The 24,510-nt window shown below is 32.7% G+C and overlaps 2 protein-coding genes and 1 non-coding gene across 3 annotated transcripts; 1 reads left to right on the plus strand and 2 right to left on the minus strand.

Moving 5' to 3' along the window:
• The first annotated feature begins 83 nt into the window (after positions 1–83).
• On the plus strand, positions 84–14,002 carry LOC134268352 (fibroblast growth factor receptor homolog 1-like). The gene is made up of 15 exons (XM_062750592.1): positions 84–181; positions 6,035–6,190; positions 8,771–8,977; positions 9,331–9,618; positions 9,934–10,221; positions 10,513–10,593; positions 10,846–10,934; positions 11,085–11,195; positions 11,414–11,582; positions 11,724–11,834; positions 12,214–12,413; positions 12,680–12,793; positions 12,899–13,010; positions 13,174–13,270; positions 13,540–14,002. The coding sequence occupies exons 1-15, from the start codon at positions 142–144 to the stop codon at positions 13,712–13,714; spliced, it is 2,238 nt and encodes a 745-aa protein (XP_062606576.1). The 5' UTR covers positions 84–141; the 3' UTR covers positions 13,715–14,002.
• Trnas-gga (transfer RNA serine (anticodon GGA)) lies at positions 3,727–3,799 on the minus strand. The gene has a single exon. It is a non-coding gene; the product is annotated as a tRNA-Ser (tRNA).
• A 6,808-nt stretch (positions 14,003–20,810) lies between the features above and the next one.
• On the minus strand, positions 20,811–23,012 carry LOC134268357 (heat shock 70 kDa protein 12A-like). Its single transcript, XM_062750596.1, has 4 exons — positions 22,671–23,012; positions 22,358–22,579; positions 22,060–22,195; positions 20,811–21,855 (listed from the first exon to the last, which is right to left on the minus strand). The coding sequence occupies exons 1-4, from the start codon at positions 23,010–23,012 to the stop codon at positions 20,816–20,818; spliced, it is 1,740 nt and encodes a 579-aa protein (XP_062606580.1). The 3' UTR covers positions 20,811–20,815.
• Between the last annotated feature and the right edge of the window lie 1,498 nt (positions 23,013–24,510).

The following is a 24,510-nucleotide window of genomic DNA, read 5'->3' on the forward strand; positions in this document are numbered from 1 at the left end:
AATTTAATCTTGAGTCCATTTGGGTTTCTTTTTTGGTAAATCGGGGCTTTCCGAATACGCTGATGTACGACTCACTAGACTCTTTATATGATCCCCGCACGGGGAAAAATAAACAGTTGAATTTCGTCTGCTGAAGTGGAAATGTTACTAAATTTGCTGACTTTCTTCGTAATAATTCATGGTAAGAAACATACCTCATTGTGTGTTATTTTGTTTTGTTACTTTTTTGAAAATTGCATACGATAAAACCCAAAATGATAACCCAATAGTAATAACTAGGCCTAAAACCAGTAGGCCTAGCCTTCTGAATATCGAAAATTTTTATTTGTTTGTGTTTTGTTCAAGAAACCCCTATTTTCACTGCATTTGTTTTGTTATAAATTAGACCTATTGTTCTATTTCTTAATAAATAAGGTTTATGTTCGAACACATGCACATGTTCTGTAATAATTACAATAAAAAATTAAATGAATTAGACAGTATCCTCCCTCTATTCTCTAAATAGAAATTATATGGAGAGGCATATGGATTTAAGCTTTTGATACATGTGCACTTCTCTAAAGAGAAATCTGGTCCTCCATGTACTTTTGGAATAGGGAATGTCCTCTCAAAATTATGTTGTACATACCACAAAGCTTGACAGCTAGTATGTACCTAAAATCAATAATTTTATTCTCCCCTCCCCATCTCTCTTCTTCAGGCTCATTTTGTAGTTCTGTTTTGAGAAGAAAATATTAGATGCATCGGTGTAGCCTGATGATCAAAGTCTAAGCTGATCAATATGATAATTTCTAGAATGATCTGATGTCATTTGAAATGGTGATTTAAACTGTACCATGTTTACAGTAAATAACTGCATTATGCATCTCACCAAATTATATGCATATGGTAAAGATACATAATAGTCTTTTGTTGCCCTTGTGTGGCAGTGGTAAGAGTATTTGCTGGAGTTGCGAAGTAAGGAATTGATCCTTATGTCACAGGTTCAGATCCCAAAGAAAAAGATCCCTCACTGCTTAATGGCCCTGAGTGCAGAGTATCTGTAGCTATATAAGACAAAATTTGCAGTTATCCACTGGCAAATGGTGGCGCTGAACAAATCTCATAAGGGACATTAAACAGTATACAAACAAACAAAACATAATAGTTTTATTCAATGAAGTTGCATTTCACACAGAGGTCTTTACTTTGCACTTGCATACATGCCAACTTTCCCGATTTAGGCGGGATCCTCCCGATTTTACCCTTTCATCCCGCCTTCCCGATCAGGAGAGAAAAATTGCCCTAATTTCCCAATTTGTAAAAATTCACCCAAAATTTCCGATTTTATAAGTTTCCCTATACCGCTGAATTTTGTCAATTGGGATAACAATATCAGACTTGTTTATTCAATGCACACAGATAAGTTTCATTGTTTATTTAGGTGTTAATCAGCCACAGGAAATCACTTCACGCTTGAACGCATGTCCAGGTACAGGTAGCTTATAGCTTGGGGCAGTTAATTAGGGGATTGTCTTTTCAGTTAAAAGGGTACGCAAGGTGAAACACATAATAATTGTTAGTCATTTTATTGAAAACATAAATTAAAGACAACTAAATAATAACTAGCTGCAGATCTGTAGCGTTATGGTTTTATATATTTGTCTTTGACCATAACGCTACAGATCCCTTAGTGCAAAAAAGGTGCAATTTACGGCGCAATATTTTTTGCGCACTTTTGGGGAGAATTTCTCCACTTCCTAGCTTTGGTCAATCAACTACCTTTCACTTTCTAATTCTAGACACATTCTGTAGCCAATATGTATAGTTTATCCACCTCCCAACCATTTATAGTTGCATGTCTCTACAGGCAATAAAGCTGGATATGAATTTTCAGATAAATTTAACAAATAATTTTAATCAAGCGAGTTTATCACTTGTAGAGACGACTATAAAGGGTTGGGAGATGGATAAAATATACAGATTAATTAAATAATGTGTCTAGAATTAGGGGTTGAAAGGTAGTTGATTGAACGATGCTGAAAAGTGGAGAAATTCTCCCCAAAATAGCGCAAAAAATATTGCTCCGTAAATTGCACCTTTTTTGCACTACGGGATCTGTAGCGTTATGGTCAAAGACAAATATATAAAACCATAACGCTACAGATCTGCAGCTAAATAATAACCAAACCATAAAATTGGAATCCAAAGAGATCGTTATTTGAAAACGAAAGTAGAAAACTACAAAGCATAGCTGCTGACTTTATCTACCTATAATTAAAAAATATTGTAAAGTTTGCCAGTTAAGGTTATCCGATCCTCAGGTTCCGAAAATCAGGCATTAAGTAATTGAAAATGCTCACAAAGACGTCTCTAAATTCTCAAATTAAAATGTATTTACCCACGGTGTTTCTTTAAATTTCATCTTTAAATTTAATCATATTATATAGGGAAAATTAGTAAATCTCAAATATTTTTTTCAGGAAATGCGATTTGAACTACCTACTGCATATTTTTTAATTGATAATTGATCAAGAAATACATTTTAGGAATATAAATCATAGGTATCCAGGCTTTTAAAGAAAATTGCATGAATTTTACACTTATTTAGTACTTTACTTTCTCTTTCTTACTTCCATCGTTTCATAATGCATAGTGTATGAAGTGTTTCCTTTCAAAGAAAACACCGTAAATCACTTCTAATTTCAAATCATGCTTATAAACATTGGTAACTAAGGCTAAATTAAAAGAAATTTGATTTCTTTAAAATATGCAAGGTTTATTTAATGTTATGAGGTACAAAAGTCAAATTTTTTTTATACCGTTTGTTAAAACTTTAAAGAGCATTGAATCATACGTAGAGGCATAAAATGAAAATTGTTGCATAAAAAAATTTCAATTTCAAGCTTTATTTAAAGACTTTTTGAATTAAATTATAAATTTAGGAGTTATCCTTCCTGGCTGAGGATCGTATATCCTTAAAATAACATGAAAAAAATCCTGATGAAATAATAAAGTCTGTGTCAATTAGAATTTCTTTTCCCTCCCTTCTCCCAAAAGTAATTAATATTGTATGCATAAGTGACTACGAAATACCCACATAGCACCATCAAGCCTGCCAAAGTTTGACTGTAAAAAAAATAATTTTCCCAGGATAGGTGGTATCTTTGTGTTAGAAAATTGATGATTTAATTCTTCAAACCTGATGGTTTATTTCTTTGAATTGTTTTGTGTGTGACATAAAATTAAGTGTTTTAATGATATGTAACAGGAAAGGAGAAAATGCATGGCTGGACCGGGAATCGAACCTGGGACCCCTGTATCTCTAGTCAGGTGCTCTACCAACTGAGCTGTCCAGGCCGATATCCACGGCCCAAACCATTACATTCCTCCCTCCTTAAATGGTCTTCGTCCTCGAAGACACAACCCAAGTTCTTATTGCCCCTGGCAGGACTTTCACCTGCAATTCCAGGGGTGGTCAACGACACCAAATCTGTAACAGGGAAGGAGAAAATGCATGGCTGGACCGGGAATCGAACCTGGGACCCCTGTATCTCTAGTCAGGTGCTCTACCAACTGAGCTATCCAGGCCGATATCCACAACCCAAACCATTACATTCCTCCCTCCTTAAACAGTCTTCGACCTCGAAGACACAAGTTGTAGGGCCCTGTCAGGAATTACTAATTTACACATACACTGTAACCTGAACAAGGCACCAAATGTAATGGGAGAGGAGAAAATGCAGCGGACCAGACCGGGATTCGAACCCGGGCCCCCTGAAACTCCAGTCAGGTGCTCTACCAACTGAGCTATCTGGCCAACAGGTTCGAATCCCGGTCTGGTCCGCTGCATTTTCTCCTCTTCCGTTACATTTGGTGCCGTGCCATGCCCTGGAATTGACAGGTGAAAGACCTGACAGGGATTCTGGGTTGGGGTCTTTGGAGGGCCAAAGACCTTTAAGGAGGGAGGAATGTGGCGGTCAGCCGGGTTCGATCGCCGGTGGCCAGATAGCTCAGTTGGTAGAGCACCTGACCGGAGTTTCAGGGGGCCCGGGTTCGGATCCCGGTCTGGTCCGCTGCATTTTCTCCTCTCCCATTACAGATAAATGTACATACCATGAGGAACAAACTTTCTCATCTCCCACACAAAAAAATAAATGCATTGCAATTTCTCAAAATTTCTTTAAATTTAATATCTGATTAGAATTTCTAATTAATTAAAATATAAAAATCTCAAAAATGTTCCCAGAAACAGTACTTTACGTATCAAAAGTTGTACAATTTTCAATTTTTCATCAATTGAAATTATGTGTCTTAGCTTGTAAAAAAAAAGTTTACATATGTAACTAAATATCCCTTCTTTAGTGAGAGAGGCACCTATTTGAGCAAAAAATATTTCAATTTTGGAAAGAAAAACCTTATTTTTGTGTTATTTTTATCTTTTAGTAGTATTAATAAGTGATATTGATTATATTATAAATTTTAAAAAAAGGACCATGTCATAATCATTTAATTTCACGACAAAATGTTGCGAATTTAAAGCTATGAAAAATGTCGTCACGCGCAAAATCCCCCATGGGAATTTTCAAAAGTTGGCATGTATGCACTTGTCACTGCATAATTGTAACAGGTGAGCAGAAATACAAAGAATCAGGATTTGAACCCGCTCCCCCCTTGAATCTTCAGTCAGGTGCCCTTCCCACTTAGCTATCTGGCCACTGGCCATCAAACCTGTCTGAGACACAGACCATTACATTATGATATGAAGCTTTCAGGAAAAGTACACTTATATGGATGGACAGAGAGGAATACTTGGAAGGGAATGTTTACTGTTGTAGTTTTACAATGGGAATATTGATGTTAAAGCAATGGTGTTCTTATTGTATACTTATAACTTGAAAAACAGATCTGTTTAAATTTTAGAAAAAACAATGCCTCGATCTTTCTATACTTATATTGTTTCAGTTTTCCAATACACACTATAATTTACTTGACACATTGATTTCTTGCTTAGTATCAATTGTTTGTACGTATTTTAATAATAAACAAAAAGTTCATTAATCATACCAGTAAATGATCATTATTGGGCATGGTTACAGAGTGATCAAGATGTGTCAGAGTTTTTTTTCCCCCTCTAACCCCATGACACACGAGGGTAGTGGCGGGATGCACATTACCTGGGTGCATAATTGATTAATTAACAGTAGCATGCTTCTGAGTTACTTTATGATGTTCATGTTTAAAGGAGATAATCATTGGCAAATCTCTTAGGATTATTTGGTTGATGCATTTTTCATAAGGAGATCTAGTCATGGACCCCTAAAGGAAAAAAAATGTTACAGCAAAGCCTTTTGATTAAATTGATGAATTGTAGAACTGAGGAAAATTACTCTCAAAGGAATTCAGACAGATCCATCTTTAAAGAAAGAAAAATTCATACATATATATCTCATTTTTCAAATGTGTATATATTATGTTCATTATCATGGTTACATTAACGATATAGTATTGATCTTTACATTTGAAAGAGGAGATAAAGAGAAAATAAGAAAGGGAGATAATTAAGAGAGAGGGGGATAATAATGATTGAAATGAATTCATGTCCCGAGGTATAAAATAACGAGGAAGTATTCATTATCCTGAGCTTGCTCAAGTGACTAAACAGCATTTCTCAGTAATCATGAATGTCTTTTTTTCTAATCAAAAGTCAGTAAAGATGTGAAATACAATACCACATAGCAAAATTTTAAATTAAAATCATTGATGAAGATAATGCAATGTTAATTGAGAAGGACACTCCTCCTTAAAATTGTTTGGTTTACCCAATCAGATCTAGATCACTTGATCAATCATTGTGTAAACTTTAGAAAAGAAATAGAATAGAAATAATCATGTGATAAAAGAATGTGACTATTACTATTATCATTCATGTTAATTAAATTTTCATGACTCTTTAAATAATTCCATTCTTTCTGAATATGCTCCATTTAAGAGCTGAAGTGTGATGATGCTAATAATCAGCTAAATCAATATGTCTCTCTGTCTCTTCCTTCAGTGACACTGAGCCTATTGACATTGAGGGGCCCATATAACCACACTGCAGTGGTCCAGGACAATGTAACGCTGAGCTGTAAGCTGTTAAAGGATGGAGAAACTGTCATCAATCTTCATATAGTGGGAGAACCCTATAAACTGGTCTGGAATTTTACAGGTAGGAAATTAATTCTCTCAGCTACCATTTTATAAGTAGAAAATTCTCCCTAGCGTTTCCATGTATCCATCTTTTTAATAAAATCTATTTTATTTTGTGTTCTTTTATTGTTCCTATTACTGTGAAAAAATCTATTATATTATCTAGGCCATTCATCATCAGATAATTTATTAAACCACCCAATTTGGTCAAAAAAATATTCATATGTCTAAGATGTATATTCACTAGGCTTAATCATTGATTTCAAAGAAAATTTCAAAGAAAAAAAAGAATCTGCCGAAAATTAAATCTTCGAAGGATTGGATGCTTTTCATATTCTCTAAAATTTACTATTTTTCTGATTCGTAATTCATGTTTCCTTGAAATCTGAAAAGGAAGGGTGTGTAGTAGCTTCTACAAAATTGTAGCGGGATTAGTGTTCATGTACAGAACAAACACAGGTATGCCATATACTCTATGACCTCTAGCTTACATGTACTAATTCCCTTGATACAGGTAGTTATACAAGTAACAGATGTACTACTACATGTAGTATGGCCAGGGTGTGAAATATTCTTAAAATATGTAGATCCTGTCCAGTTATAAGTCAATTGTATTTTAGCACAGGGGCTTGCTCCTGGCATGTATGATTTTATTTATCTAAAAAATCATAAAAGGTAATATTACTATGATTACTGAGCAAGCCCCTGTGATCTGAGTGAGAAAATAGCTGACTAGCCATGCTCTAAATGGTTCACATAATCATTGCTAATCTAAATGTAATAGCGCCCTTATCTGAAGTGACTGTACTATGTTTTTTTATTTACCTTCAAAATGGGTAAATATATCGAATGAAAACAATATTATTTATAGTTTTAACCATGATACAACATGGACAATTAAGAATATGTACAAATATTTTAATTTAAAAATTCCATAAAATTGAAGAAGGTTTGCTATGTCACAATGATCATAGGGGCTTAATATATTCTTTGGCGAGGCTAATAGATTTATGTAAGATTGTGGAACGTGCAGACACAGACAGGGAGTGTTATATATTACATGTAGATATAAGCATTCATCTGCTCAGTATTAACATTTCTTAAAGTTATGATTTACATGTATTGTACCTGGCTGCATTATGCATGGGTAGGTTTGTTTTAAAATTGAATGGGAGTCTAAACTGTTGAAAAGTTTAAAATACATCACAAATTATGAAATAATTTAACCACTATGAAAAAGCAATAGGTAAACATAAAGTTTGTCATTCAATGAGATATTTCCTCCAGACAACTTAAAGGAAGTGAAAGCATACAGTGTAGGGACTATAAATCATTTATAGATAGAAAAGAGTTGTCTTATTTACCAGTAGTATTCCAAAATCATTGATAATTTTAGTTCACATAATCTAAAAGCTCAAGTGAGATTTTCTGATTACATTTAATTTAGTTGCCCTCATGCCGCAGTGGTTAGAGCATCTGCTCTAGAGTCACAAAGTAAGGAAATGATCCTTATGTCATAGGTTCCACTCCCACTGTGGGACGTAGAGACTGGTCCTTTGTATAAATCGAGATCCCATGTTGCAGTAGGTGCTGGCATGAAAAAGATCCCTCACTTTAAATAAGTATAGGACAAAATTTGCAGCTCCGCCTATGTGCCATTTTCATATGAATGAAAAATGATTGAGAGGGATGTTAAACAACATACAAACAAACTTGCAAACAAAACTGAATACATTTTGTCTAGCATCTGATTTTTCTGCCCATTTGTCTGCATACTTTTCACAGAGTTGAAGTCTTGAAAACTCAGTTAAGAATGACTAGTGATGACCCAATTTCTACCAAACTTTTTACAAAGTATATCTTTGGAGAAAGGGTATTTAATTTTGTTTTTAAAAATGCACCCTTTTTCAAGGAGAGATAAGGAATTTATTTAGTAAAAAATTAGTGCATAAGCTTTATTCAGAAAAACCAATGGGCCAAAAATATCATGACCTCTGGGGGTAAGGTAGGGTGGGTCTTAATGGGCAATCAGAGTTATAGAATATGTAAGAAATATTTGGGAAACCCGATAAATTTTAAAATTTTCTTTTCAAGAAAAGCAAAATCATGATTAGTCTTATTAAAATGAAAGCATCCTGTACGTTGAAGTTTACAGTTCAAATCATGTCCCTCAGGTACTGTAAATCACTTTTTATTCGCGAGAACTTTATTTTCACGTTATTACGCAAGACAGTAAGCACGCAAAAAATTCATTCTCGCGTATAATAGTATTCCTTAAGATTATATAAAGAAATATTAACAATTCATGAAAATTATGTCTCGCTTATAAAGAGTCAATGACTATCTCGCGAAAATAAGGTGTCACGAAAATTAAGTGATCTACAGTATACTATGGGTTCACAATGATAGTGGTAATATTTTTGTTAAGGACATTATGAACTTAAAAAGGAAAAAAAGACCTATGTTGTCCTTAGTGTACATGTACATCTAAGAGCACATGATATGAATTTCAATTTTCAAAATTTAATAAAATGTATTCAGATTGATCGTTTTAAATGCTAAATATGCAGAATAATTTGATTGTGTGGGTATTTTGCAGGGGTAGGAGAAACAGAACCTAGGACAATACATGTCGTCTCCAGCAATGGATTAGCTCTACCTAGCTTCTCTGTAAAGTTCAACAATACTCACTACCAGAGCGACTCTGACACTTCTCTTCACATCCTAAATGTCTCTTTCTCAGACGCTGGAACTTATACCTGTTCTCTTAACAGTGAGAGCAAGTCATTTGAGCTGTATGTTATAGGTAAGGTGACATTTTGTATGGTGTAGTCATTATAATTACAGTTTTTGGATAGGCTGACAACTGAACTGAGCTAGGATAAATGAATGTTCCTGGACAATCCAGGCACATATTTATTAATTTAAACATATTAAACAACATTGAAGTTTTTCAATTTCTGAACATCAGTAATTTCAAAAATGATTAAATTTTCGAGACACCCTAAGCCGGTTTCAGGACAAAGAAAAAGTTCCTTAAGATTTTCTTAAAGGTTTTAAAGTACCATATCTTTTTAAAGAATACATCTATGTTCTTTCTTTCATTTTCCATACTGGTTACAAGTATTTAAATACATGAGGTTTAATTGTTTCTTTCAGAAAAACCTTACTGCCATAATTATAACAGTAGTGTGATAGTGAACCAGCAGGCCTATTTTGACTGCAGTGTCAATTTTCATGGAAATGATCGCCCTGAAGTGAGTTGGAAACATGGCAACAAAGAGCTGAATTTCTCTGTTGATTTCGAAAATGAAACTTACAGCTTAGCTCGTATGTCATTGGTTGCTTCAGAGGAAGATGATGGAAAGGTGTTCATTTGTCATGTTACATTTCCTTATGTCCATAATGGTTTTATCTGCCAAGCTCTCCCAAAGCTGAAAGTTTATTGTAAGTAAACTTCATACTAGTATGACATTAGGAATTTGATATAAGCATGGGAAAAAGTAATTGAGCACATGTATGTATTTGGTAATTGACCTTATCATTGGTCAGGTGGTTCTGAAGAAGAATATATTAAAAGGATTTTCCCTTTATATCCCTATGTCAATGTTAATTAGATCTGTATAAAAGTAATTAATTCAGAATTGAGAAAGTGATATCTATAAAGCATTTGTTCTGAATTAGATATGTATAAAAATTATGAATTCAGAATTGAGAAAGTGATATCTATAAAGTCCTTGATTTGCACACTTATATTTACAGTTCCTGTGAAAGAGACAGACATTATTCTTAGTCCATACAAAAAGGAGTATGAAGAGGGAAGCAATATTCTTCTTCGTTGTGTTGCCATAGGAGAGCCCCACCCCCGTTACAATTGGACATTCACCCCCCTTTCTGACCCCCTTAATGAATCTGTGAGGTCAACCCATCCAGCGTACAAAATCGTCAATGCCCATAGAAATGACATAGGAAACTATACATGCATTGTTCACAATGAAATTAATCATACAGTGTATACAGACACTAAAGTTGTCTTCTTGAATATAATAGGTAAGAATGAATTAATTTCTGTTAAAATACAAAGAGAATGCACTAAGAGGTTTTAAAGAGAAGAATTTTTATTTCAAACTATTGTCATTTTAATATGGCATGGAAATTAAGATAGCATCAATTATTCCAAAATATTTTAGTACAGTGTTAGGAGTAATTATATAAAAATCACCCCACCCCATGTCTTCTGTTTTAAAGCAATGGAATATAGTCAAATTATTATGCAGTTTGAATATAATGCATCATTTCAGGCAGAAGAGAAAGTAATATTGTCTAAAAAAAAAATTGTAGAAAATAAAGTAACAACAGTAAAACCTAAATACAGAATGATGCCTAAGCCAACAGAGGACAAAGGAGATGGAGACATTAACTGTAAGTAATTATCTGAGAAATTTTCTTATGGATCATGGGATGACATCTTATGTGATAAAGTTGATTTTCCACTTGGTACATGTATTTGTAAATTTTTGAATGTGTCTCAATCCCTGCAGTACATGTACAGTTGATACTGTCACTATCTGTCATGATGTAGGTTTGATACAGGGATACACTGATGATGATTCTGTCAATATAATGTATTTACAGTTTAATACAGATGTACTGATGATTAGGTTTTTGTTTCAGTCAATGCCTATGCTGTAGGAGCTGTTGTTAGTTCACTGCTAGCCATTCTGCTGATTGTAGTCTTCATCCTGCTGGCCATCAAATTCAGGGTACGGGTGATATAAAGGAGTTTCATTGAACATCACATGTAGTGTTTTGTACATAACAGCTGGAACTAGATAAAATATGCATGAAATAAATTTTGATATCTTACTTAAGACATTAATTAGTAAAAATTGATGTTTTCCTCTGGTAATTAGGCAAGAGAGCAGAAATACAGAGAAGGCATGTCCCTGGTGCAGGATGATTTTACAGATGATCAGGAATTGTTAGATGAGGACATGATAACAGCAAATGGAGGGACCGAGGAGGTAGGAGGGACATGTACACGGTTATATTCATCTTACATGAATCGTAGATTTCTTTAAAAACAAATTTTCATTTCAATATTGTGCATAATGATATGTATCTTAAAGTTCCAGAGCTTGTATAGATACATGTATAATTACATTACTGAGTCTGAAAAAACAAAATCATGATTTTTTTCTGATAGTTTTGTTTGAATTTAGTATGTTATACTCCATTGTAGACCCAAGGTCAGTACAGGAGACTTGGTCAGTATTGGGAAATCCCTAAGAGAGATGTTCGCCTGATGGACCTGATTGCTACAGGGTCGTACTGTGAAGTCTGGAGGGGGAGGATGAGGAAACACTCAGACAGTACAGATGTTCTTAGGGTGGCCATCAAGAAAATGCTAGGTACAGGTTAAAAAATGTAGTATTTCCCTTTGCAAAGAACCTTGATGGGGTTAAAAGCAATCTTAGAGTTTCATGGATATCATTCAGTTATGCTAGTTCATCTGTTCATGAGGTAGTAAGAGTCTGTCTCTGTTTGTTCAGATGATGCATCAGAAGTGGGCAGGAAGTTCTTTCTGGCAGAGATGGAAGTGATGAAAACATTGAAGGCTCACAGTAATGTGATCACCCTTATTGGATGTTACACATTAACTGGTAATTCTTTATAAATAATATTTCAAACTTAATGGATATATTAACCAGTTGGTTATGGCAAAAGAAAAAGAAACATGCCTAGTATGCATTATAGAAAATGATTTAATTCATGTTTGGTAAACAAAAAATCTTGATTTTCCTAAAATAGACTAGATATTAAATAAAAGTTTGTTATATCCTGATTTATAGCTGCATTTGTAATAATTATGTCAAACATTTGCATTACTAAGTAATTCACATTCTTACCTTTATTTTGCATATTTGAAGTTGCTTTAGAAACGTTATCTATGAAAAGCACTAGAAAAATTGAAACTTATAGGATTTTCTTAATCTGGTGTTCATTTTGACTACAACTTATCATTTAATTCATTCAATTCAGAACCTTGGATGCTGATGCTGGAGTATGCACATGAGGGAACCTTGCAGAAATACCTGAAGAAACACAGACCTGGTTCACAGCGTGTTGAGATTCAATCTCAGGAATCGGTCAGACTTAAGAATAACAGGATAGATGCCAAGAAACTCCTAACTCTGGCTTCCCAGGTCATCAGTGGATTGCTGCATTTGACAAAATATAAGGTAGGTTTTCAAATCAAATGTATTGCAAATCATAGAACAGAAGTTTGATCATAGAATTTATAGGTCATGTGTGATTTCATAAAAATTTGTGTCAACTTTGCTTAGAGGTGGAAAAAACACCTTATTTACATTCTATTCTAAAAGTAAATTTATTGAATTTTTTTCAATAATCACAATTATAGAGTATCTTTTTGTACATTGTATATTGAAGAATAAAAAGAATTATGTTTTATTCTACCAAAACTGTGTTTTTATACCACATATAGCTCCTATACTACCGACTATCTGCATCCAGTGTCCTTGTGGCCAAAGGAGGAGTGTGCAAGTTATCAGGGTTTATGTTTCAGAAAGAAATAACAGAGAGGAATTTGTATGAAAAGGTAATGCCACTTTTATTGTAGTTTTCTACAAAATGATGCTGTATTACAGAAAAGTAGATCAATCTCTTTTATGACTGTTGATTTTTGATGCCAATTTACTTACAGGAATCTCTACCTGTTCGCTGCATGTCACCAGAATCTTTGTCACAAAATATATTTGATACAAAGACCGACACATATGCCTTTGGTATTTTGTTATGGCAGATTATACATTTTGGTAAGAATTTATCATAGGACTGGTATAACATTCTTGGTATTTGGGTTAACAATAGCCACAGTACTTGTTACACCCCTCTCAGAATTAAAATAAAATATATCAAATTTTGAACCTCTGTGAAGAACAATTTATAACCTTATAAAAATAAATTTATTTCCTATAGGATTAAGGCCGTATCCCTCTATGGACATTGAAGAAGTGAAAGAGAAAGTTCTCTCAGGATACCGCATGCCTCAGCCACCGCACTGTAGTTCTGAATTGTATGTTAAAGAAATGTTTATATTTCTCTGTCTAAATTCAATGAAATGTTGGGAAAATGAAAAATTCACTGCAATTGCATCATTCTTCATTGTATTTGTAAACATATGCATTGTTAACAATTTTTTGAAAATAAAAATGGAGGCTAAGTATTTAATTTATTTCAATTTCCTATGCTATTATGTCTGCTTAAAAAGTTATTATTGAATTATAATTTTATTTAAGACGACCACTTCAGTTTTAAGATAAAGACTCTTCGTCTGTATTTAAGGTTTGCCTTAATGGATAGATGTTGGAGTGTAAATCCAGATGAGAGACCCCTGTACCCTGATATCTTACAAGCCCTGTCTGTCCTACAAACCAACAGTGACACAAACATTGTTCTGGAGGATCTTCCAGGCCTGTCAACCTCTGAGAGTGAGACCGAAACAGAATGTAATCCATAGAAGGTCATCTTGATAATCCAAAGAAGGTCATCTGGATTATCCATAGAAGGTCATCTGGATTACGTAATCTGTTAAGATACTCGTATATTGATGAGGCACTCACAAATTGAACTTGATTTTTTTTTTCTTAAATACATTAATTTTGCCATTGACACAAGGATAATTTTTAGCTCACCCAAGCCAAAAGCTCACTGTAGCTTTTTTCTGATTAAGGAATGTCCAGAGTCTGTCTGAGTGAACTTTTCACATATTCAACTTCTTCTCCAGAACTATTTAATTAATGAATATCTTGTTTCTTAGTGCTAGGTGGGGGGGGGGGGGGGGCACAATAGGGGTCAATGATTTATATTAAAATTTAGGGGGATGTGTGTAGAAAGTTTCTACTCTGAAGAACAGCAGGGTCACAATCAAGTAGTGAAGGTAGACATTTTACCTGCCCTCTGACAAGGTTGGGGGTCACAGTAGGTATTAAAAATTACATGTAAATGGAAATATTTAGGGAAAAATTGGACAAGTAAGTGTCTTACAAGCATGACTGCAGGAACTACACTTAAGCCTTGGTAAATAGCAAAGTTTTATACAAATATAATTATACTAAATCATGAAGTCTACAATTTGTAAAGTTGACCTAGAGCGTTTAGTACATTACAATGATTTATAATAATTATTGTTGAAATCTTTGATGCTAATTTGGTGACCACAAAAGGGGATTTCATACATTAGAGAAAACATGTACTTATTTATTAGGAAGAGCATAATGACTCAGATGAGCATTATGGCCCATGGGCTTTTTTGTTTTACTTTGTATCACATATGATAGAAAGGTATTTGTACATTTGATATTTATCATTTATAACTTTAATTACAGTAAAACCTGCAGATCTCATGGTATACTTTTGTTTTATAATCACAGAATACATTTCACATATAATTGCAAAGGTTAGACAAATGAATTGAATTTTTAAAATAACTGTTTAATAATTGTGCGTTTCTTTATCATACATCATATAATTCATATACTAAGGTTATTATCATGTACCTTCACTTTTTGGGTGCATTTTCTGAGAGAAAGTTGATTTTACACAGAATGAGAAGTCTTTCCACACAATATTATATAATTAAAAGGTAGATATGGCATCAGGAATTGGGGGAAAAATGGACTGATTAAAATATTTGTATGCATAATATTAAACTTTGTAGTATCTGAATCACCTTTCCCGTCCAATATAAAATAATAGAACTAGAAATTTAGATATAATATCTTTTATTCACATTCACATATCAAGAACTCTGTCCACTTCTGTATATTCATATTTTTATATCTACTGACATTACATGCCATTGTTCAGTTCTTATTAGATATAAAGAATTTAGAAATTTTCAAGTCAATTAATTTTTGCATATTTAGGGCAACATATGCATATGCATCTATATGCTTTTAAAGTGCCTAAATCCCCTCAAAATGTATTCCTATGCTAAAATCATGTAAACTAACCAATTTAAAATAGCTGACAAAGGATTTATACTTGTGCATTTTGGTTCATTTGAGTTTAAAAATAATATACATTTTACATGCATAAGTTTCAAGTTTTACAATTAAACTTACCATTGAGGTTAGCAGGCATTACACTTAAAAATTATTAAAGCGTATTATAAACATTTATTTAAACTTAATTTGAAGAAGGACATTTTTGTGAAAACATTGCATGCACATATCTGATAAAAAGAAAAATTGACTATAAAATTTCCAATTCACCTAGAGTAGGTGTATTTTTACCGGTATCTGTCTAACATTTACTTGTATATTTATACTGACACGCAAAAGAAACGCAACAAGCAGTAATCTACAAATGTTTGAATTTTTTATCTAATGATTTTTAAAAAGGAATACAGTAAGACTAAAATCACTTTTCAGAACATCAGAGATTTGATAAAAATGTTAAATGTTTATCTTTTAACTTTACTAAGTAACATATGACTTTTAAAACACCCCCCTCCCAGCCATTCAATTACAACGTGCAAGACTGTCCTAAACAACATTAGCAGTTTAATTTCTAAGATACAATAGGTTAATCAATATCGAGATCTGAGCGAAGGAATTATTCTTTATCATTTTTAAATGCCTGTTTTTCAGATGATTAGGTCGCATTTTCTCTAACTTAGCGCATTGTAGTAACCCTTGGACTTCCGGTCCAAAGACTATCATTTATGAATAAAATAGGTAAGACCCTGTTGAGACGTAATGTAGTGAATTTTTGCATCATCAACTCTCCATCGCCATTACTTTGTGATTTTCCAGCTAGAGCAATGGAAATGCGCACTTAAGCCATTTTCAAGAAGCTTTAACGTCGTTACGGGAGACGAAAGGAGATTTTATTTTTTGAAATATTGCTGCATTACTTAAGATGAACAGTACAAACCCTTAAAACTCCATAATATTGCCAGCTGTTTTGTGAAACATGCGATTTTCGATTTCTGTTATGCAGACTCAAACTTGACTTTCGGTTATGGTATGAAAATCGTTCAACCGTTAAATTACCGATATTTACCAATTTGAAGATATCCATAATTTTAAGATTTAAAATTTTTTACTTTACATAGTTATTTCACCCTAAAGTAGGGTGTTGCGTTTCTTTTGCGTGTCAGTATATGTCAAATAGTGTTCATTATGAACTAAGTGTAAGGAATTTGTTTTGTTCCTTAATCAATTACCTACACAAAAACATATGTGATGATTCATGTGTTTTTAGCATTTTTGTAACATTAATTCTATGTTAAAATAGACTTAGTATCAATATAAAATAGAATTCATACTTATTTCTTAGTACAAATGTCTCTGATTAAAGTGCTAAATGATTCTATCCTTTTGACTAATAGTTCTTGTGTATTTGCAGTTCTGTTCACGATAATTTACTATTTAGTGTGTGCTATATAAGATACTTTTCATCCTACCATGTTTTTTTGTACACCTCGATCAGATATTTTTTTTAACGGAACTATTTTGAATTCAGACAGAATTTCAGACAGTGTTTTTAGAACATTCTTTTGTCAATTAAGGTGCACATTGTGTTCAGAATAGAAAGGTTGGTTTAATTGTTTTTGTTGTGTTTATAGGGAATTGTTTTTGTTGTGTTTATAGGGTTTTATTGTTTTATCAGGATGTGGAAAAAGATTATCCTGTTAACTAATTGTTAATTTTTTGCTTCTACTAAAAGAATAAGGAAAAAATTGTAGTGTGACTTTGTTAATTGTTAATGCTAAGAAAAAGTGCAATACTCAACATGTAAAACTAACTAATGTATCTTTATATGCTTAAAAAAATGGTGACATTTCAAAAAAAATTCTCATGAATGTATTAGGATTCTGTCTGAGAATTATGTGTATTTTTGCTCTATAAAACTGTATGACCAATCGGACTAAAACTTTATGTCCAGAAAGATTTCTATACTATGGATTTTGTACAGGGTAACAGTGATGTAATTTTTCCTGAAATAAGATTTTACAAAAAAAAAATTTCAAATTGGATATGAAGTACAAATGGTGAATCTTTTGTTGTTGTTTTTTTCTGTCATTGAATACTGTTAAACATTTTTTTTTTTAGATATTTGATATTTTATTTATTTCATTGATAATATTTAAGAAATTTGGTTCAAAAATTAATATATTTATGGAACAATGAAATTAAATATCCACAAAATGATTTTTGATCATAATTCAATGAAATTTTAACATAAGGCCATGTATAAAAAAAAATGTTTGGTTGCCCTCTCCCGACTAATTGTCTAAAATGACCCAACTCAAATTTTTTTTTTATTTCTACGAGGGGTGATCAAAAAGTTCGCAAAACTAATTGAATGACTTCCATAAAAGAAACATAATTTGGTCAGTGTAGATTATATTTTAAATTAGTCCTCTCCAATTTTAGTGCGCGAGTCACAAGGTATAGGCTGTCACGTGACCTGCTCCGTAGCTTTCTGTCACGAAAGCTGAAAGGTTTTTCTGAGTTTTATATTTCTTTCCGTGCGAGTTAATTTTTATAACAAGAACAGGTCATTTGTCAGAAATGGTCAAATCTCGGCAAAAGAATGGGTGGATAAGAATATCCTTTCCCAAAATGAGCTTGGCAACGATCAGAACTTAAATTCTCTGTCTTGGGAGAGTTGTTTTTACAAGGTGGATAAAGTATGGGTGCCTCCTTTTTATCATATCTAATTTGTTAAAAATCTAAAGTAAACGATATCTTCGGTATTTAATAATCATATTATTGTTAAGATATTCAACTATTTTTCAAACTGTAAATTGGAGGTTTTTCATAACAAATTTGTTAATTAAAAACACACCTCTTTTCAAACCTGCTTTCACTGGGCAACAGAACAATTAAAATTTTTAACCATCTCCCTTCCTTCGCTTTAACGATCGATCCAATCATTGATTAAATTTCTAGGAAGTCATTTGTCTTAATAAATTGTGTACAAATTATTATATGCTACTAAAAAGGAATTTCCAAGTTATTCCATAAACTTTACAGCCGTTCGTTGAACGAGTACGACTGAGACAACCAATTTTCGTCACAAGTGATCTACATATTGACGTCATTTTCACATTGTGACGTCACAAAGAAAGAGCAAAACATTATTCAACATATGCTATTTATAGAACTTGTGTATGGCTATGTGTGTACCAAATTTTATTCTAATCTGAATAGTGGTTTTGTAGATATAGAGATAGTTCGCTAACTTTTTGATCACCCCTCGTATGGAAGATAGAATCTAAAGTTATACATGCTATAACTTGCGTCAGTTTAAATACGGTTGGAAATTTATGCATTTAGTTCACGAAAATACTGTAAATTACACCATTAACAGTGAAAGTGCTACAAAGATATCAAATTATAATTATATATTATCCTGTAAGGAAAGTAATGCTTCTCTGACTGTTAAAATAAATCCATGGCATGACGCCGTCGCTTCTTTTAGATTGATTAACAAATATGGCATCAAGAAAACAAGGAATACAACTATTTACTTTTGACATGGATGGCAAACGTCTTACTGTGAAAGATACTTATCTTTTAATTTAATGTCTATCAACCAAGTACTCTGTAATGACACATATTAAGCTTTTATAAATAATTGTAGTCACAACCTCATTGTCTATGATTTCTCATGGACCTGCGTAAACTGTTTATGCTCTCCCTTCATCAATAATTTTGAAAAGACTAAATTCTTAATTGCAGATATTGCTTCATTGTTTTGTTATTACGTCAACTTCCATAAAATTTTGTGGAAAGTATTAAATTTTTTATACACTCCATGAGTCTCAAATCATTTAATCAATTCTTTTCACACTAAAATTAGCTTTTATATAGTGTCAATATCTTTAAAAATTAACATTGAAATTTTTTGAGAATTTTTTTTATCACCTACTTACTTAACTAATATTTACAGTCCGAGCTGGGAGAGGGAAACCAAATAATTTTTCAAAGATGGCCTTGTAAAGATTTCCAACAGTCTCTAACAGTAGTAGATTCCTAGTTATAAAACTGAAAAAATTATTGAAACAAAAATTGTAACTCGTATCATTTAAAAGTTTTAATTGATTTGTGCCGTAACGAATTTAGTGATTAGAAATTATGTATGCATAAATAAAATTTAAATTGTATTTGTTACCATAAAACATGACATAAAACAATTGAAAAGGACAGGGTATTCATACATGATAGATAAAAAAGTTTTTAGTTGTTGATTATTTTTCCTAAATTCTATTGAATTTGGTTATTCATATTGTTTTCTTTTTAAATTTAAGCAATACTTTGTGTTAGAATATGGAAAGCTATTTTCCCCCATTACATGTGTATTGTATTTTGAGTTGTTAAGTTTTCTTTTGCTGGCTTATCGTATGTTTTGTTATTGAGGTAGAAAGAACCATGATAATGTTGTATGAGTGTTATTTGTTGTCAGACATTCTATTTGGTGCTTGATTAATTCTTCACTGGCAATATAAAGATTTACATTAAATATATTAATATACAAGAAAAAAAAAGTGATAAATGATTATACTTATATACACAAAAAAATTAGTAATAAATGATTATATTTGGAAGGGTAATCATGGAATAATTGAAATATTGTTGTTCAATTTATTTTCTACTTTGATAGAAATCCAGGATCTTTTTTGTTTCATAAAATCAGAATATCTTATTAAGTTGTTCAAAAAGTACATGTATATTATAATTCCTTGTGCCATTTTCAGTGTGTAGGCATTTGTTTTGCTTATGTTGACACATAGACACTGCTTTCAGTGCTTTGTTTGCTTTTTCTGCTTAGTGCAATTTTTTATGTATTAAATATTGTACACCTATTATTAAATAAATGTTTAAATTAATGACACTTCATATTTAGATATATTTTGTTTTTTAACCAGATTTGTTTTTCTTTTCAATCAATTTAGCAAGTCCTTCAACACACAGGGACCAGTAACATAGTGTATTTGATTTTACGCAATCATGATCCTGCATACAAAAAGGAAAAGGGATCTAACGTCAGCTCGCATTTGCAATGCCCCTGTTAACTGTGTAAACATATAGGGCTTAGCTGTACAAGTACATCTCTGCATACTTCTTCAACTCACATGGTTTTACGCACACATTAAGGTCACATTCTTATAATAAACCTTGCCATTATCAAACATATGTAGGACGACATAACCTTAATATGTATTACTTATCTCATGCCAAATGTACATGTTCTCAAAGTCAGTGTTTTAAAGGGGGGCTTATCAATAGATAATACATGATGTTACGTCTGTATGATTCTTCATAAGTTTTTACAAATCAAATTATTCTAAAAATTTCATACTATTTAGTTGAAAATTTCAAATTGTCTTCTTAAAGACGCATTAGTATTTTTCTAAGTACTTTGCACAATTACCATACTCGCGTTGGTTTTGTCGAAACGTAACGCTGAAAAATGACAATGCTGCATGAAGAAATCTAGCCAAAAGATAGGGCAATAAAGTATTGTTTTAAATTGTTACTATTGAAAAAAAGTTCTTTTACATATTTTGAGCAAACAATTAAGATACCACTGGGAAAAACTTGTATCACATGAGATCAAACTCGGCTTCGATGTAGACATTGTTAGTGATATCCAATTCTTCAATTCTTATCTCTGTCCTTCCAAAGTATACTTTTGTCTTAAACTCCACGAGGTCGGGCCATCCCTTCTCTGGTGGTTGGTTTGTTATTTTCCCTACTGGTTTTATTCCCTGATCTGTGATAAATGTTAGCTTATCTCTCTTGATATCTTTTCCAGCATAGATTGCTGTTTGTAGTGGTATTTGCTTTCGATCTGCTTGCCTATGACTGCTCTTTAAGAGACAAATCTTTGGTTCATCATATTTAATTTTTTTTCCTTCGTAAACGAGAACAAAAAAGATATCTTTGCAGACCACTTCACCGTCTACAATAACTCGCTTCTCTTCTGGATGCCTCGATTTATCAAATTCTTGATGTACCTGAATGCCATACGTATATCGACATATACGGAATTCAACTTGCTCTGGATTATACCCAAATATGACTGCTCCCTGAAGAACTGCCAGGCCCGGATCTTTGGGACAACAGAAGTTGATATTTGAGAAATCAGAGTGGGATTTTATTTGTTCACATAGATACTTGGAACAGGAAAATCCTCCAACGAGAAGAATTTGATCTAAATGTTTCACTTCTATTAGAATCTCTTTTATCAGATGTATAATATGAGTCTTTGCTTCTTCAAAAAATTCTTTGAATTTTGAGTTTTCTACGTATAAGTGATCAAAAGTAACCGAATCTTTCTCCGATATGCTTGTATTGGCAAACATTTTTAATCTACCCGGTAATTTAAGTCGAATATTTCCATAAGGTACATTACTTATTTGTCTTTTCTGCATTTCAAATTCCCTTTCCATATCAAATGCATCTCTTGGAGCAATTTCCCACAATTCTTGTAGACATGATTCGTTATTGAAGACCATTTTAACGTATTTCTCGAATTCTCTGTCAACTGTTGTTCCTCCCCAGTTGCCACCAGAAGCCTTATAAACTTCTGCTAGTCTACCATCTTCTAAAACTTCATGGACCACAACATCAACTGTTCCACCTTTCAAAAAAAAAATCAATAACAGAAAGATAATTTTTCATTTCAATCCATTGTTCAAGTCTAAATTTTGAATATCATCCCATTGCTCTTTTGCAGGTTGATGTATTACAGTATAATTAATATTTTTTTGTTATTTTGTCCGAACTAAAGAATACTTTAGATAAATCAAGGTTTTCATTGAGCAATGTATTTATGTTTGGTTACCCCCAAGATCCAAGACCATGTATCTTTTCTTTGGTTTAAATGTTTCTGTAAGTGTCTGATCGGGTAGAGATTTACAGTACATTGCTGCAGCCTCTGGTTCTAAAGCAATTAAAAACTGTGCCTCAGGAATCCCGCTCTGCAATTTGCGAAAACATAAAAGATTCAGGGTAATAGAGTAAACGAATTTACCTTGGCCTTTTAGTATTAATTTGGTGGAAAATTATATGATAATATAAATTACAAGACAGAGTCAAAATATCTAATTTCTCTCATTGAATTATTTGAAGCCCTTTAGTACCTTCAAAGCAGCTTCTTTCATGAAGAGTTTTGCAGATTGTCTCCAAATTGCAGGTACTGTTATCACATATAAAATGTTGTTTTTATCAAATGCAAGAGACCTGTCTTTCACTGTGGATTCGAAGTGATTTTTTAGGGCCTGAATGGCCCATGCAAAGATATCTAAAGCTGGAAGTGAAAGTCTACCAGAGTCATCCTTAATTTCTATACTGCGTTGAACATTCTGTAATTAAACAAAGCATTAACAAGTTGAATGCTTTTATCTTTTAAATGTTACATGTAGGAAGGAATAGAGAAAGAAAAAAAATACTTGCAGTTTCCTCATAAAGAATCAATTTGAAATTTCTGAATCGATACCAATCTTCGTGGTTCTTTTGGCAGACCCGCTGTGCATAAAATTCCTCTGCTTCGTATCCAAAAGAATGAAAAGACTTATCTTTGTCAACAAGAACTGTAGTTGGTGCTTTGGCCCTCGGATCTGGGACCATGTTTCCCATCCACTGATTCAGGGAGATTGATTTTGTGTTTATTTCCTTTTTATCACAAAAAGCATAACCCGAATTACTTGTTCCGATATCAAAAGCCACCACAATATCCCACAAATCTCTAGGAGGCACTTCTGATACTTGAATCCCGAATTTCTGTTTGGGATCCATTTTTAAATTCACACCTGTAAAGGAATGTTATGGTGAAGGACTTTTCACCTTGAATTTGATACGAGAAAGATCGCTCAAGATTTGACAAGGGTTATCAAATTTATTAGGCCACTTTAAAAAAATTATTTGGTTTCCATTTCCCGACCGACTGACAAGAAATGGTCTGACTCAAAACTTTTTTTTCACATTCCACGGGACGACATTTTTCTGATTATTCCTCTCATCCCATCAATGGATATGTTGAAAGTTTTTTCTGGAAAAAAGATTTCCATGCCTAAACCTACCCACCCAATATTTTTATCCTGAGTCGGGAAAGGACAAGCAAACATTATTTTAAAGGTAGCCTAGTTCATATCAATCTATTCAAAACGATATAGATATTACAGAACATTATAAATCGAGGAGATAGACACTATGATCAAACAACAGATTACATAAAATATTTTCATCCCATCAAGTTAAAACTTAAACTTTCCAAAACGGATTCTTTGAAAGACATTCTCAGGAAACAGACTTGAACTGTAAATAAGTTAAACCTCTTTAAAACATATTTGTGAAGGCATATCTCTATGTGGCCCACACAGCTTGCGTTTTAACATAATTATCTTGCAAATAGACATAATTTTGCATATTGACATATATTTTTCTTGCTTGTTATCATAATTTATTCTGTATGTAGGGGGCACAAATATACCACCGTAGTATAGTGGTATTGACACATATACCTATATCCTATTTTTAGGTGCCACTTGGCTAAACGCCAGTGATCTTTAATAGAACTTTATTCATAGACTCTGTACGAAAATCTGTCATCAAAACATCTTTTTTCGGTAGAATTTTAAGACAGCCTTGCATGGGTTTAATGTATTTTCATCAAGAATAGGTAAAAAAAAATTGTATTTACTAAGTTGTAAAAATATTGATTATTACAGCGAATTATGAAATACCGGTAAAGTTTTTTAAGAACATAACCTACTTATTCAGCCAATCAAATGGTTGAATTTTTCGCGAGGAATTGATTCTTCATGGTGAAGAATTCTTCTATTTCTGAAAAATTCAACGGTGTCTGATTGGTTTATTTGACAGTTATATGGGTGTGTCTTCATTGGTCTTTGTTCAGCACACAAAAAGAAACTATTCAATACCCACGTGCTGTTTACAATGATATTTAAACTTTCTAGGCCTTGCTACACTTTTTTTCCACTGTAATCTTTTTGTCGCCTTTTTGAATATTATTTTTTTTCACATTTCGGTACATACAGAAAATACAACCATCGTCATGTATATCGGAGACGAACCTTGTCTTTTAAGACAGACTTAATCACAATTTTCATCAAATTTTTATTTGATATTAGACAGCGATACCCACTCCTGCTGACTATGGCCTTGTCATCTTAACACAATCATTTTTCAAAAATATAGGTATAAATATTCTTGTTACTTGGGTATTCATTACTGATTAGTTCAGTAACTTTAATTTCTTCACATACCATTTTGC

The sequence above is a fragment of the Saccostrea cucullata genome, unplaced genomic scaffold, assembly GCF_032062105.1.
Source record: "Saccostrea cucullata isolate Sc308-1 unplaced genomic scaffold, CSIRO_AGI_Scuc_v1 ctg2336, whole genome shotgun sequence".
Taxonomy (NCBI): Eukaryota; Metazoa; Mollusca; class Bivalvia; order Ostreida; family Ostreidae; genus Saccostrea; species Saccostrea cuccullata.

Bases quoted from the DNA above. Each gene is read 5' to 3' on its own strand.
- LOC134268352 (XM_062750592.1), top strand. From the start codon at position 142: ATGTTACTAAATTTGCTGACTTTCTTCGTAATAATTCATG. The intron at 12,414-12,679 runs GTAGGTTTTCAA...TACCACATATAG, and splicing joins TGCATTTGACAAAATATAAG to CTCCTATACTACCGACTATC. The intron at 13,271-13,539 runs GTATGTTAAAGA...TCTGTATTTAAG, and splicing joins CCGCACTGTAGTTCTGAATT to GTTTGCCTTAATGGATAGAT.
- LOC134268357 (XM_062750596.1), bottom strand. From the start codon at position 23,012: ATGGATCCCAAACAGAAATTCGGGATTCAAGTATCAGAAGTGCCTCCT. The intron at 22,580-22,670 runs GCAAGTATTTTT...GTTTAATTACAG, and splicing joins TGATTCTTTATGAGGAAACT to AATGTTCAACGCAGTATAGA. The intron at 22,196-22,357 runs GTACTAAAGGGC...CGCAAATTGCAG, and splicing joins TGAAAGAAGCTGCTTTGAAG to AGCGGGATTCCTGAGGCACA.